Source organism: Taudactylus pleione, unplaced genomic scaffold, assembly GCF_031769625.1.
Source record: "Taudactylus pleione unplaced genomic scaffold, aTauple2 ptg000008l, whole genome shotgun sequence".
Classification (NCBI taxonomy): Eukaryota; Metazoa; Chordata; class Amphibia; order Anura; family Myobatrachidae; genus Taudactylus; species Taudactylus pleione.
The window spans coordinates 9,263,249-9,280,730 of record NW_028284411.1 but is presented as its reverse complement, the minus strand read 5'-3'; the positions used below and the strand labels follow the sequence as shown (position 1 = coordinate 9,280,730).

The 17,482-nt window shown below is 43.6% G+C and overlaps 1 protein-coding gene across 24 annotated transcripts in view; it reads right to left on the bottom strand.

Moving 5' to 3' along the window:
- TCF7L2 (transcription factor 7 like 2) overlaps positions 1-17,482 on the bottom strand; it is a 226,595-nt gene that overhangs the window by 18,789 nt on the left and 190,324 nt on the right. For 8 of the 24 annotated variants that reach the window (XM_088465734.1, XM_088465307.1, XM_088465181.1 and 5 more), the window contains 3 exons: positions 1,966-2,106; positions 1,660-1,819; positions 874-993 (listed from right to left, as the gene is read on the bottom strand). In XM_088465734.1, the coding sequence (XP_088321860.1) occupies positions 874-993; positions 1,660-1,819; positions 1,966-2,106 (421 nt within the window). The remainder of the gene's footprint in view (positions 1-873; positions 994-1,659; positions 1,820-1,965; positions 2,107-17,482) is intronic. The other 16 variants (XM_088465748.1, XM_088465766.1, XM_088465776.1 and 13 more) reach the window with 3 other exon arrangements.

Below are 17,482 nucleotides of genomic sequence, written 5' to 3'. Positions count from 1 at the left end.
TCACGTTTTGCAGGTCACCCAGCAGGTGCACAGGTGTAATCATTACTCACTGACACATTTTAAAAGATCCACAGGTGGAGATCATTATTTCACTTGCAATTCTGTGAGGAGACCTGGAAAACATGCACTGTTCGGGGTCCTGAGGGCCGAGTTTGAGAACCTGTGCTCTAGGGGGTAACTTTACAAAGTGTCAGTTTTTTAAATTGTCGATTTACCCGGCGTCTTTTGCCTTTAATAAAATTGACGTTTCAAAACACACAAGGTAAAAAAAAAAAACAACAGCAGCGTTTGATAAATTTACGTCTAGATACTGTATCCCGAACCGAGCAGCGGGGTTTCTAAATCTGATTTATGGGGATACAGCAGAGGATTTTGGAACGAGCTGCTAAGTGTTACTACATGCCGAACCTTTAAGCAAACCGAAAAACTTTGCATTCATTGGTGAAAAGATGTGTAACAGTTTCATAAAACAGTGTAAAGTGGAATAATTTCTTCAGTACTGACCGAGTTCCCATTACTCTACTTTGCACTGCACACCAACATAAATATATATACAAGACACGTTTGTCAGCTGTATGCAGCAGAGGGGGTCACTTTGCAAATTTGTTTTATAAATCAGAGTGATGCTTATAAACTGTGGATGACTACATGTAAATTTATTACATGACCACGTCTGCTGGGGGCGGAGCCACAGTCGGTAGCGTTATTGTTACAGAGGGCGAGGTGGAAATGTTGAGGGGTTTGGGAGAGGAAAATTTCTTGCCTGTCCCGTGTCTCAATACATACCATGCAGTGTTTTTTCGCTTTCTCCCACAGGCAATTAATATCACATTCTACAAGTCTTACAAGGGGGAAAAAAATAATATCACCTACATAGCCACCTACATAGTTATCCCGTGCCGACCAGCCTGGGTAGAGCTGCATATGCAGCTGTCGCTCCTTTCGTGCCAGCTCGTAGTATTTCGCTTGCTCTTCTCTTGACAGCGCGTGCCACTGTTCATGGGGGGGATTAGAGAACAGTAATTATGTGATACAATGTAACTGTCACAATGCACATAGAATAATAAGCCTTGTGGAACCGGATCGCGTTATTACATATCGCACAGGGAATACAATAAAACTGTATCAACGAGAAGTGGAGACGATAAAATCTGGGGTCAAGTAAAAGTTAAAAAAAATATATATTTTGTCACAAACATCATTATCATGAATTTGTCAGTCTTGTAGGGCTGGACAAAGAGCAAACATAAAACCGGGTCGTACTGTATGAAAGCTGGTGTGAAAACGAAAAAGGTATAGAGGGAGCTGCTCGTCCCAGAGCTTACACTCTAATAGGAAAAGCTGAAACCAGGTGGTCGTGTGTGGCTCCGGGTGGGGGGGGGGGGGGGGATTAGGACAGTAGCGAGGGTGAACAAACGCTAAACTGTTCCTACTCTGCCTACACACGGCAGCAGACATGTGACATCACTGAGGCACGAGGCACCTTGTCAATTGAGAGGCGACTTGCTCACGATTCAGAAATGCCGTTAGTCCTTTTATATATTTTAGCTGCCTTCTCCTACACTCGTCCAGTGTGTGTGTGTTGCTTTTCACCCAATTAGCGCACAGAGAAGAACAGCGCCACCTCTGGTCAGTGATGGGGACGCACTCTATACTCACCCTTCGGCCGAGGATCTGGTTAATGGCTGCACTCTCTTTTAACGTGCATTCTGCTACAACTTTTGCTCGCATTTCCTTCATATACAACATGAATGCATTAAGAGGCTTCTTTATGTGAGGTTTCTTCTTTTCCTCCTCCTTTTTAGAATCCTGATGTTTTCTGTGTGGGGGGAGAAAGTAAAGGTCAGGAAGGACAATGAAGCCTTTTCCGTCTCGCAGGGGGATGCTACACGTACGGGGGGGGGGGGGACGGCGTTCAGTGTTTATCAGCACAGAGACAGACGTGTATACAGGTATAAGACTCACGAGCTGTGCAGGGATCCCACGTCACTCTGGGAAGACTCCTGTTTGACGGTTGGGTTCACGATGGCGGGATGGGGGATTCCAGTTGTGTGTAAACCGTGATGTGGCGGCACCATGTGTGGAGGAAATCTGGAGGAGAGAAAGCTGTGTAAATTGTCAGAATAAACATGAATGAAAAGGGATTGTTGTCACTGCACATTAATATACACTGTAATATACAACAACAGAATGAAGCCTGCCTCCTATTACCACTAGTGGCAATTTACAGTCACCTCCACCACTGTATACAGGAAGGAAACCCTGCCCTGTATAACACTGGATGGAACAGACAATGATGCTATGGACCTTTATGTGACGGCAGAGATATCAGTAAACTAAGGGACATACACATTCATATAGATTAATATTTCTGTACCTTATTATGTTTATCATGGTTACACTGCGAGAGGTTTTCCTATAGGTCTGGTAAATAGTTGTTAGGATTACAACTGTAACTTTCTGGTTATCACGAGACGCCCCGTGACATGTTTATATCATACTACACGGCAGAAGTGGCAGACCTGTGACGCTCGTCCTAACTCCATGCGTGGAATCCATTTCTCAGAGGCCATTTGCGTGAATCGCCCTAACTCCCTATTTGCCAAAATCTCGTGTCATTGTTTCTTAGCACATGAGTGCTTCTGACACCTTCATACGACGCGCTGCAGATGGACGCTGCTGTTCTGTGCGGCTGACAAGTCCAGGGGCGGGCTCATCAGCGGGAGCAGTGCGTTGATTGGCTGCACGGCCCTCACACGACCCTGGCCGGGTGCCAGGTTAGGCTATGGACTCATTCAGAGCGAGGCACAAGAAAGGCGCAGTCGCTTCTCGGAGCACGAGGATCATTAATCCCTATGCCAGAACCGACATACAGGCTGCCTTGGGAATGGCATGGGAGGCCAAAAACGCCATGAAGTGGTTTGAGTGCACATGCGTTCTCTACGTCTCTGTCTCACATCTAGTGTTATATGTAGCACAAGAGGACACTGTGCTCGTGAAGGGCCTGATTCTACCTGTATTCAGTGTTACACGGATAAGAACCATTGGGCCATTTAGTCTGCCCTTTTCTACCTTTCTGTAGCCTCAACCCTATGTGATCCTTAGATCTCTGTAAGGATATCCTTATGTCTATCCCATGCATGTTTAAATTGATCTACTGTCTTAGCCTCTACCACCTCTGATGGGAGGCTATTCCACTTATCCACTACCCTTTCCGTGAAGTCATTTTTCCTCCATTGTCTGCATTGATGTGGCCACACCCTAGACATCCGCTTGTGAGAGCAGGCATCGTCGCTATCAGTACGCATTTCACACCAGCCCTATCCCTGTTGCTAAAGATCTGCGATCGCGGGAACTCTGCGCACGCTCACCTCTAACTAGCCCGCATTCCGTCTCCAGCCCGCTGCTCACCTATACACCCATGTAGCCGCAAGTGTTGATCCGACTGATTTCCCTGCGCCTCTGAATATCCTGCAGCTCTGCAGAGATGCAAAGCCGTGTGTTCTGGTGGCCTCAGGCGCACTGCGAAAGTTTTCAGACTCGGCCGGTTTGCGTGCAAGTCCGAGCCAGGCCCGGAACTATCATCTGCAGGGCCCCCTTGCCAGTGACCATCACCAACACTTCCGCTGCATTGGGCACCCTGGAATAAATCCAGGCACGTTCCGTGCGTTTCTGAATGTTACGCACGCCATCTCGTGTATAACATAACTGCGCTTCCCTGCGAGCTTGGCCATCCCAGCGTAACACATACAGCAGGGGCATTCGGATACAGGGGACGGTGTGCGCGCCTCTCCTCATTACAAAGGTGAGATGAGGGTCCTGAACCTGAAAACTGCTCGTTAGCCGCCCGCACGCTCTCATGGCTCCCAGCCAGAATATAATGATGAGACGACTTATTAAGGACAACTGTTTATAGATATATTTTTTTTGTTCTCGGCCGTCTCTGGGGATCCTGTCTTCCTCACTTTTCGTGTGTCCTTGTTGACACCGTTCCTTTAGCCGTCTGTCATCTGCCTGCCTTGATATTATGCGCAATCAGTGGGACGTGGAGCTGCTTTTGCAGTCATCCCGTTTTGACTTGCATTGGGTTTGTCATTATCCTCTTGGAGTTGTAGCATTTCATCAATTTCTGCCAGAGATATATATATATATATATTTTTTTTTTTCCCTGCGAGCCCGGTGCACCCACTTTATGGTTTATACATGATGTGGCTCTCTTTGAAGCCAGACGGTTTCAGAGATGCCCTCGTCAGGAGAAAGTGCCTTTCACCAATTTAGCATGCTGAGGGCCCCAAGCTCCAACGTCTCAATCGAAAGGGGGTCACCGTGTGGCACCAGCGAGTGTCAGCAAGTGCTGTTTAATTGCCAATCTAGGCTTCTCCACGGTGTTTAAAGTATAATAACCCTTCACTTAATTCTGAGAATCTCTGGCCCCGGCGCTGCATTGAATGAATATCAAAGGCTGCGACAGAACAGGGTGCAGGGCTCCGCGTTCCTATAACTGTCATAAGTCTAATGGACTTGTACTTGTGTCAGCCCATTAGAACAATAATGTATTTCATTTGCTGTATACTCTTTTTAACTAGATGCCGCTCACGCTGCCAAAGTTTGGATTCCAATGTGCCTCGTACTCAATAATAAGCAGCCCGTAACACGCGTCTGCTTTGTTTAGCGCATATATCTGCATTAACCCGACGACTGCTGGCTGCCGGAGGCTCCTGCGCGTCTCGCGTCCTACCATAACATCGCTGTTTTATAGTCATTAGCCTGAGCAGTAATGTCTTCCTGGTGCACAATATTCTGCATAATGGGCTAGAGGGAGCAAGTGTTTGGGGTTTAAAGGGATTAAACCACACGGTATAAAATGTCTCCTTAGTAGCAATCTACCACAAGACCTAAATTTCCTTATACAGGTTGAGTCTCCCATATCCAAATATTCCGAATTACGGAATATTTTTGGTATGACTGAGAATGTGAAACCTTTGCTTTCTGATGGTTCAATGTACACAAACTTGTTTTAAAGCACAATTTCATTAAAATACAGTATACAATAACCTTCAGGCTGTGTGTATAAGGTGTATATGAAACATAAATGAATTTCATGTATGTACACAAACTTTTTTTGATGCTCAAAATTATAAAAAATATTGTATAAAATGACCTGCAGGCTGTGTGTATAAGGTGTATATAGAACATAAATGCATTCTGTGTTTAGTTTTGGGTCCTATACCCAAGATATTTCATTATAGTATGCAAATATTCCAAAATACGGAATAATCCGATATCCAAAATACCCCTGGTCCCGAGCATTTTGGATATGGGAGACTCAACCTGTAATTACTGTTTCCTAGGATGTACTACTTTGTGATTCTTTGGAAGCAACCTGATAAACTGCTATTAGACTGTAAATAGTACATTTAAAAAAATTAAATACAATAAGCATAGAAAACATCCTATAGACATGGTGAGGTCCTGCATTTACAGTACACACAATAAACATTTGTCACATAACTCCTGTATCCAATCATATACTATCTTGTTATTGAGGTCTCTATCTCAGCGCTCTGGCTATATGAAGCTATGACAGGTGTCCACAGAAATAAACACATAGCTCACCACTGTCAGGTCATGTAAAAGCCTTGTTTAAGCATAAACACATTTCTTTACACAGTAAAATCTGGAGCGTTTCATTGTGATGAACATCCTCAGATACAGAAACATGAAATACATCTGCCAGGGATTTAGCTTTGGGAATAGAGTAATATATAGCATGTAACTGTGCACCTGGGTAACACCATGCTGCACTGCAGGGGGCAGATGTAATATGTGCAGAGAGATTTAGATTTGGGAGCGATGAGACCTAACTGAAATTTACATTGCAGCGTAAAATAAAGGTGTCCAGCATTTGTGGGCTACATGCAGAAGCAGCTATTATTTACCCTGCATGCAAAAAAAAAGATGTATGTATTTGCACCCCTTGCATTGCAACATGGTTTGTCCAGGTTCACAGTTACTTGCTATATCGTACTCTATTCCCAAAGCTGAATCAGTCCCAGCATTCATATGATCTGCAGAATTAGGACAACCCAACCTAAGGCCACAGGGGCCTTGTCCCTTAATGACCAATTGTAACAATGTCTAGTACAGTATGTAGATTCAAATGAGGATAACCTCTTTCCTTAGTTTATGCAAGTTAATTGTATATCTATGAATTGTATGGGAATTACATAGGGAAAAATATAGGTAACTATATAAGCTTTTTCCCATAGTTAGTCAGACCTACTTCAACCACAGATGTTCACTCTAACATTTAACTGGCTGGTTCTGCTGGGTGTAAGGCTAAAACATATGGGTACTTTACACAGGGTCATATACACTTACGTGTCCAACATGTAAGGCCCCCCTCTCTCCCTTATCATATAAAGATATTACATTCCCCCTTCTCTCCCTTATAATAAATCACCATTACATTCCCTCTCTCTCCCTTATGGTATATCACCATTACATTCCCTCTCTATCCCTTATGGTATATCACCATTACACCCCCCCCCCCTCTCTTCCTTATTGTATATCACCATTACATTCCTCCCCTCTCCCATATGATATATCACCATTACATTCCACCTTCTCTCCCTTATAATAAATCACCATTACATTCCCCCTCTCTCCCTTATGGTATATCACCATTACATCCCCCCCCCTCTCTCCCTTATGGTATATCACCATTACATCCCCCCACTCTCTCCCTTATGGTATATCACCATTACATCCCCCCTCTCTCCCTTATAATATATCACCATTACATCCCCCCTCTCCCTTATGGTATATCACCATTACATCCCCCCACTCTCCCTTATAATATATCACCATTACATCCCCCCTCTCTCCCTTATGGTATATCACCATTACACCCCCCCCCTCTCTCCCTTATGGTATATCACCATTACATCCCCCCACTCTCTCCCTTATGGTATATCACCATTACATCCCCCCACTTTCCCTTATAATATATTACCATTACATCCCCCCTCTCTCCCTTATGGTATATCACCATTACACCCCCCCCCCCCTCTCTCCCTTATGGTATATCACCATTACATCCCCCCACTCTCTCCCTTATGGTATATCACCATTACATCCCCCCTCTCTCCCTTATAATATATCACCATTACATCCCCCCTCTCTCCCTTATGGTATATCACCATTACATCCCCCATCTCTCCCTTATGGTATATCACCATTACATCCCCCCCTCACCCTTATGGTATATCACCATTACATTCCCTCTCTCTCCCTTATGGTATATCACCATTACATCCCCCCCCCTCTCTCCCTTATTGTATATCACCATTACATCCCCCCTCTCTCCCTTATAATATATCACCATTACGTTACCTCTCTATCCCTTATGGTATATCACCATTACACCCCCCCCCTTCTCTTCCTTATTGTATATCACCATTACATTCCTCCCCTCTCCCTTATAATATATCACCATTACATTCCCCCTTCTCTCCCTTATAATATATCACCATTACATTTCACCTTCTCTCCCTTACATCCCCCCTCTCTCCCTTATGGTATATCACCATTACATTCCCCCTCTCTCCATTATGGTATATCACCATTACATCCCCCCTCTCTCCCTTATGGTATATCACCATTACATTCCCCCTTCTCTCCCTTATGGTATATCACCATTACATCCCACCTCTCTCCCTTATGGTATATCACCATTACATTCCCCCTTCAGTCCCTTATAATATATCACCATTCAATCCCCCATTCTCTCCCTTATAATATATCACCAATACATTCCACCTTCTCTCACTTATAATATATCACCGTTACATTCCCCCTCTCTCCCTTATGGTATATCACCAATACATTCCCCCTCTCTCCCTTATGGTATATCACCAATACATTCCCCTTTCTCTCCCTTATCGTATATAGCCATTACATTCCCAATTCTCTCCCTTATAATATATCACCATTACATTCCCCCTTCTCTCCCTTATAATATATCACCATTACATTCACCCCTTCTCTCCATTATAATATATCACCATTACATTCCACCTTCTCTCCATTATCGTATATAGCCATTACACTCCCCCTTCTGTCCGTTATAATATATCACCATTACATTCCCCCTTCTCTCCCTTATAATATATCACCATTACATTCCCCCCTTCTCTCCCTTATAATATATCACCATTACATTCCCCCTTCTCTCCCTTATAATATATCACCATTGCATTCCCCACTTCTCTCCCTTATAATATATCACCATTACATTCCCCCTCTCTCCCTTATGGTATATCACCATTACATTCCCCCCTCTCTCCCTTATGGTATATCACCATTACATCCCCCCACTCTCTCCCTTATGGTATATCACCATTACATCCCCCCTCTCTCCCTTATAATATATCACCATTACATCCCCCCTCTCCCTTATGGTATATCACCATTACATCCCCCCACTCTCCCTTATAATATATCACCATTACATCCCCCCTCTCTCCCTTATGGTATATCACCATTACACCCCCCCCCTCTCTCCCTTATGGTATATCACCATTACATCCCCCCACTCTCTCCCTTATGGTATATCACCATTACATCCCCCCACTCTCCCTTATAATATATTACCATTACATCCCCCCTCTCTCCCTTATGGTATATCACCATTACACCCCCCCCCCTCTCTCCCTTATGGTATATCACCATTACATCCCCCCACTCTCTCCCTTATGGTATATCACCATTACATCCCCCCTCTCTCCCTTATAATATATCACCATTACATCCCCCCTCTCTCCCTTATGGTATATCACCATTACATCCCCCATCTCTCCCTTATGGTATATCACCATTACATCCCCCCCTCACCCTTATGGTATATCACCATTACATTACCTCTCTCTCCCTTATGGTATATCACCATTACATCCCCCCCCTCTCTCCCTTATTGTATATCACCATTACATCCCCCCCCTCTCCCTTATAATATATCACCATTACGTTACCTCTCTATCCCTTATGGTATATCACCATTACACCCCCCCCCCTTCTCTTCCTTATTGTATATCACCATTACATTCCTCCCCTCTCCCTTATAATATATCACCATTACATTCCCCCTTCTCTCCCTTATAATATATCACCATTACATTTCACCTTCTCTCCCTTACATCCCCCCTCTCTCCCTTATGGTATATCACCATTACATTCCCCTCTCTCCCTTAGGGTATATCACCATTACATTCCCCCTCTCTCCATTATGGTATATCACCATTACATCCCCCCTCTCTCCCTTATGGTATATCACCATTACATCCCCCCCCTCTCTCCCTTATTGTATATCACCATTACATCCCCCCCCTCTCCCTTATAATATATCACCATTACGTTACCTCTCTATCCCTTATGGTATATCACCATTACACCCCCCCCCTTCTCTTCCTTATTGTATATCACCATTACATTCCTCCCCTCTCCCTTATAATATATCACCATTACATTCCTCCTTCTCTCCCTTATAATATATCACCATTACATTTCACCTTCTCTCCCTTACATCCCCCCTCTCTCCCTTATGGTATATCACCATTACATTCCCCTCTCTCCCTTAGGGTATATCACCATTACATTCCCCCTCTCTCCATTATGGTATATCACCATTACATCCCCCCTCTCTCCCTTATGGTATATCACCATTACATTCCCCCTTCTCTCACTTATGGTATATAGCCATTACATTCCCCCTTCTCTCCCTTATAATATATCACCAATACATTCCCCCTCTCTCCCTTTTAATATATTACCATTACATTCCGCCTTCTCTCCCTTATAATATATCACCATTACATTCCCCCTTCTCTACCTTATAATATATCACCAATACATTCCCCCTCTCTCCCTTATAATATATCACCATTACATTCCCCCTTCGCTCCCTTATAATATATCACCATTACATTCCCCCTTCTCTCCCTTATAATATATCACCATTACAACATTCCACCTTCTCTCCCTTATAATATATCACCATAACATTCCCCCTTATCTCCCTTATCGTATATAGCCATTACATTCCCCCTTATCTCCCTTATCGTATCTAGCCATTACATTCCCCCTTCTCTCCCTTATAATATATCACCATTACATTCCGCCTTCTCTCCCTTATAATATATCACCATTACATTCCCCCTTATCTCCCTTATTGTATATAGCCATTACATTCCCCCCTCTCTCCCTTATAATATATCACCATTACATTCCCCCTTCTCTCCCTTATAATATATCACCATTACATTCCCCCTTCTCTCCCTTATAATACATCACCATTACATTCCACCTTCTCTCCCTTATAATATATCACCATTACATTCCACCTTCTCTCCCTTATAATATATCACCATTACATTCCACTTTCTCTCCCTTATAATATATTACCAATACATTCCCCCTTCTCTCCCTTATAATATATCACCATTACATTCCCCCTTCTCTCCCTTATAATACATCACCATTACATTCCACCTTATCTCACTTATAATATATCACCAATACATTCCCCCTTCTCTCCCTTATAATATATCACCATTACATTCCACCTACTCTCCCTTATAATATATCACCAATACATTCCACCTTCTCTCCCTTATAATAAATCACCAATACATTCCCCCTTCTCTCCCTTATAATATATCACCATTACATTCCCCCTTCTCTCCCTTATAATACATCACCATTACATTCCCCCTTCTCTCCCTTATAATATATCACCATTACATTCCCCCTTCTCTCCCTTATAATACATCACCATTACATTCCACCTTCTCTCCCTTATAATATATCACCATTACATACCCCCTTATCTCCCTTATAATATATCACCAATACATTCCCCCTTCTCTCCCTTATAATATATCACCATTACATTCCCCCTTCTCTCCCTTATAATACATCACCATTACAACATTCCACCTTCTCTCCCTTATAATATATCACCATTACATTCCCCCTTATCTCCCTTATAATATATCACCATTACATTCCACCTTCTCCCCCTTATAATATATCACCATTACATTCCCCCTTATCTCCCTTATCGTATATAGCCATTACATTCCCCCTTCTCTCCCTTATAATATATCACCAATACATTCCCCCTCTCTCCCTTATAATATATTACCATTACATTCCGCCTTCTCTCCCTTATGGTATATCACCATTACATTCCCCCTCTCTCCCTTATAATACATCACCATTACATTCCCCCTTCGCTCCCTTATAATATATCACCAATACATTCCCCCTCTCTCCCTTATAATATATCACCATTACATTCCCCCTTCTCTCCCTTATAATATATCACCAATACATTCCCCCTCTCTCCCTTATAATATATCACCATTACATTCCCCCTTCGCTCCCTTATAATATATCACCATTACATTCCCCCTTCTCTCCCTTATAATACATCACCATTACATTCCACCTTCTCTCCCTTATAATATATCACCATTACATTCCCCCTTCTCTCCCTTATAATATATCACCATTACAACATTCCACCTTCTCTCCCTTATAATATATCACCATAACATTCCCCCTTATCTCCCTTATCGTATATAGCCATTACATTCCCCCTTATCTCCCTTATCGTATCTAGCCATTACATTCCCCCTTCTCTCCCTTATAATATATCACCATTACATTCCGCCTTCTCTCCCTTATAATATATCACCATTACATTCCCCCTTATCTCCCTTATTGTATATAGCCATTACATTCCCCCTTCTCTCCCTTATAATATATCACCAATACATTCCCCCTCTCTCCCTTATAATATATCACCATTAGATTCCGCCTTCTCTCCCTTATGGTACATCACCATTACATTCCCCCTTCTCTCCTTTAGAATATATCACCATTACATTCCGCCTTCTCTCCCTTATCGTATATAGCCATTACATTCCCCACCTCAATCCCTTATAATGTATCACCATTACATCCCCCCTTCTCTCCCTTATGGTATATCACCATTACATCCCCCCTCTCTCCCTTATGGTATATCACCATTACATTCCCCCCCCCCCCTCTCCCTTATGGTATATCACCATTACATTCCCCCTCTCTTGCTTATGGTATATCACCATTACATCCCCCCTCTCTCCCTTATGGTATATCACCATTACACACCCCCCCTCTCCCTTATGGTATATCACCATTACATTCCCCCTCTCTCCCTTATGGTATATCACATTACATCCCCCCCTCTCCCTTATGGTATATCACCATTACATTCCCCCTCTCTCCCTCATGGTATATCACCATTACATTCCCCCTCTCTCCCTTATGGTATATCACCATTACATTCCCCCCCTCTCTCCCTTATGGTATATCACCATTACATCCCCCCCCTCTCCCTTATGGTATATCACCATTACATCCCTCCCTCTCCCTTATGGTATATCACCATTACATTCCCCCCCCTCTCCCTTATGGTATATCACCATTACATCCCTCCCTCTCCCTTATGGGATATCACCAATACATCCCCCCCTCTCTCCCTTATGGTATATCACCATTACATCCCTCCCTCTCCCTTATGGTATATAGCCATTACATTCCCCTCTCTCCCTTATGGTATATCACCATTACATTCCCCCTCTCTCCCTTATGGTATATCACCATTACATCCCCCCTCTCCCTTATGGTATATCACCATTACATCCCTCCTCTCCCTTATGGTATATCACCATTACATCCCGCCCTCACCCTTACGGTATATCACCATTATATTCCCCCTCTCTCCCTTATGGTATATCACCATTACATTCCTCTCCTCTCGCTTATGGTATATCACCATTACATTCCACCTTCTCTCCCTTATCGTATATCACCATTACATTCCCCCTTCTCTCCCTTATGGAATATCACCATTACATCCCCCCCTCTCCCTTATGGTATATCACAATTACATCCCCCCCCTCTCTCTTATGGTATATCACCATTACATCCCCCCTCTCTCCCTTATAGTATATCACCATTACATTCACCCCCTCTCTCCCTTATGGTATATCACCATTACATCCCTCCTCTCTCCCTTACGGTATATCACCATTACATCCCCCCCTCTCCCTTATGGTATATCAAAATTACATTCCTCCTCTCTCCCTTATGGTATATCACCATTACATCCCCTCCCTCTCCCTTATGGTATATCACCATTACATTCCCCCTCTCTCCCATATACCATTACATCCCCCATCTCTCCCTTATGGTATATCACCATTACATCCCCCTTCTCTCCCTTATGGTATATCACCATTACATCCCCCGTCTCTCCCTTATGGTATATCACCATTACATTCCCCCCCTCTCTCCCTTATGGTATATCACCATTACATTCCCCCTCTCCCCCTTATGGTATATCACCATTACATCCCCCCTCTCCCTTATGGTATATCATTATTACATTCCCCCCCTCTGTCCCTTATTGTATATCACCATTACATCCCCCCCTCTCTCCCTTATGGTATATCACCATTACATCCCCCCCTCTCTCCCTTATGGTATATCACCATTACATCCCCCCTCTCTCACTTATGGTATATCACCATTACATTCCTCCCCTCTCCCTTATGGTATATCACCATTACATCCCCCCCTCTCCCTTATGGTATATCACCATTGCATCCCCCCCCCTCTCCCTTATGGTATATCACCATTACATTCCCCCTCTGTCCCTTATGGTATATCACCATTACATCCCCCCTCTCTCCCTTATGGTATATCACCATTACATTCCTCCCCTCTCCCTTATAGTATATCACCATTACATCCCCCCCTCTCCCTTATGGTATATCACCATTACATCCCCCCCCTCTCCCTTATGGTATATCACCATTACATTCCCCCTCTGTGCCTTATGGTATATCACCATTACATCCCCCCTCTCTCCCTTATGGTATATCACCATTACATTCCTCCCCTCTCCCTTATGGTATATCACCATTACATCCCGCCCTCACCCTTATGGTATATCACCATTACATCCCCCCCTCTCTCCCTTATGGTATATCACCATTACATCCCCCCCCTCTCCCTTATGGTATATCACCATTACATTCCCCCTCTGTCCCTTATGGTATATCAGCATTACATCCCCCCTCTCTCCCTTATGGTATATCACCATTACATTCCTCCCCTCTCCCTTATGGTATATCACCATTACATCCCGCCCTCACCCTTATGGTATATCACCATTACATCCCCCCCCTCTCCCTTATGGTATATCACCATTACATTCCCCCTCTGTCCCTTATGGTATATCACCATTACATCCCCCCTCTCTCCCTTATGGTATATCACCATTACATTCCTCCCCTCTCCCTTATGGTATATCACCATTACATTCCGCCCTCTCCCTTATGGTATATCACCATTACATTCCCCCTCTGTCCCTTATGGTATATCACCATTACATCCCCCTCTCTCCCTTATGGTATATCACCCTTATGGTATATCATTATTACATTCCCCCCCTCTGTCCCTTATTGTATATCACCATTACATCCCCCCCTCTCTCCCTTATGGTATATCACCATTACATCCCCCCCTCTCTCCCTTATGGTATATCACCATTACATCCCCCCTCTCTCACTTATGGTATATCACCATTACATTCCTCCCCTCTCCCTTATGGTATATCACCATTACATCCCCCCCTCTCCCTTATGGTATATTCCTCCCCTCTCCCTTATGGTATATCACCATTACATCCCGCCCTCACCCTTATGGTATATCACCATTACATCCCGCCCTCACCCTTATGGTATATCACCATTACATTCCCCCTCTGTCCCTTATGGTATATCACCATTACATTCCCCCTCTCTCCCTTATGGTGTATCACCATTACATTCCCCCTCCCCCTTATGGTATATCACCATTACATTCCCCCCCTCTCCCTTATGGTATATCACCATTACATCCCCCCCTCTCCCTTATGGTATATCACCATTACATTCCCCCCCCTCTCCCTTATGGTATATCACCATTACATTCCCCCTTCTCTTCCTTATGGTATATCACCATTACATCCCCCCCTCTACCTTATGGTATATCACTATTACATCCCCCCCCCTCTCCCTTATGGTATATCACCATTACATTCCCCCTCCTCTTCCTTATGGTATATCACCATTACATCCCCCCCTCTACCTTATGGTATATCACCATTACATCCCCCCCTCTCCCTTATGGTATATCACCATTACATTCCCCCTCCTCTTCCTTATGGTATATCACCATTACATTCCCCCCCTCTACCTTATGGTATATCACCATTACATTCCCCCTCCTCTTCCTTATGGTATATCACCATTACATTCCCCCCCTCTACCTTATGGTATATCACCATTATATTCCCCCCCTCTCCCTTATGGTATATCACCATTACATTCCCCCCCTCTCCCTTATGGTATATCACCATTACATTCCCCCCCTCTCCCTTAAGGTATATCACCAATACATTCCCCCTTCTCTTCCTTATGGTATATCACCATTACATCCCCCCCTCTACCTTATGGTATATCACTATTACATCCCCCCCCTCTCCCTTATGGTATATCACCATTACATTCCCCCTCCTCTTCCTTATGGTATATCACCATTACATCCCCCCCTCTACCTTATGGTATATCACCATTACATCCCCCCCTCTCCCTTATGGTATATCACCATTACATTCCCCCTCCTCTTCCTTATGGTATATCACCATTACATTCCCCCCCTCTACCTTATGGTATATCACCATTACATTCCCCCTCCTCTTCCTTATGGTATATCACCATTACATTCCCCCCTCTACCTTATGGTATATCACCATTATATTCCCCCCCTCTCCCTTATGGTATATCACCATTACATTCCCCCCCTCTCCCTTATGGTATATCACCATTACATTCCCCCTGCCCCTTATGGTATATCACCATTACATTCCCCCCCTCTCCCTTATGGTATATCACCATTACATTCCCCCTTCTCTCCCTTATAATATATCACCATTACATTCCCCCTTCTCTCCCTTATATCACCATTACATCCCCCCTCCCTTATAATATATCACCATTACATTCCCCCCCTCTCCCTTATGGTATATCACCATTACATTCCCCCCCTCTCCCTTATGGTATATCACCAATACATTCCCCCTTCTCTCCCTTATAATATATCACCATTACATCCCCCCTCCCTTATAGTATATCACCATTACATCCTCCCCTCCCTTATAATATATCACCATTACATCCCCCCTCCCTTATAATATATCACCATTACATCCTCCCCTCCCTTATAATATATCACCATTACATCCCCCCTCCCTTATAATATATCACCATTACATCCCCCCTCTCTCCCTTATAATATATCACCATTACATCCTCCCCTCCCTTATAATATATCACCATTACATCCCCCCTCCCTTATAATATATCACCATTACATCCCCCCTCTCTCCCTTATAATATATCACCATTACATCCTCCCCTCCCTTATAATATATCACCATTACATCCCCCCTCCCTTATAATATATCACCATTACATCCTCCCCTCCCTTATAATATATCACCATTACATCCCCCCTCTCTCCCTTATAATATATCACCATTACATCCTCCCCTCCCTTATAATATATCACCATTACATCCCCCCTCCCTTATAATATATCACCATTACATCCTCCCCTCCCTTATAATATATCACCATTACATCCCCCCTCCCTTATAATATATCACCATTACATTCCCCCTTCTCTCCCTTATAATATATCACCATTACATTCCCCCTCCCCCTTATGGTATATCACCATTACATCCCCCCTCTCCCTTATGGTATATCACCATTACATCCTCCCCTCCCTTATAATATATCACCATTACATCCCCCCTCCCTTATAATATATCACCATTACATTCCCCCTTCTCTCCCTTATAATATATCACCATTACATTCCCCCTCCCCCTTATGGTATATCACCATTACATCCCCCCTCTCCCTTATGGTATATCACCATTACATCCCCCCCTCCCTTTGCTGTATAAGTAATGGTGATAATTACAGATAGGTGACGTCCTGCGTATTGCACCGTAAAGCTATTTTACTGCAGCTTTTACCTTTATGCAAAGAAACCCCTATAATCTATCAATAGGGCCAGAGTGCACTGTATAGAATACAACGATACGTACACCATGAAAACTCACTATTAAATACATATTGATCTTACAGGCCAGATAGACGCATTTAGGTGCAAACATGCACAACTATACTCCAGGCCAGAATGAAGCCCCACCTGGAGGAAACTAAGGAGTCACTCTAAAGAATAACATATGAGAGCCAACCATTACCCCATAGCCTTGCTGAGCTGCACGTGTACACAGTACTGACTTTGAATCTGCAGA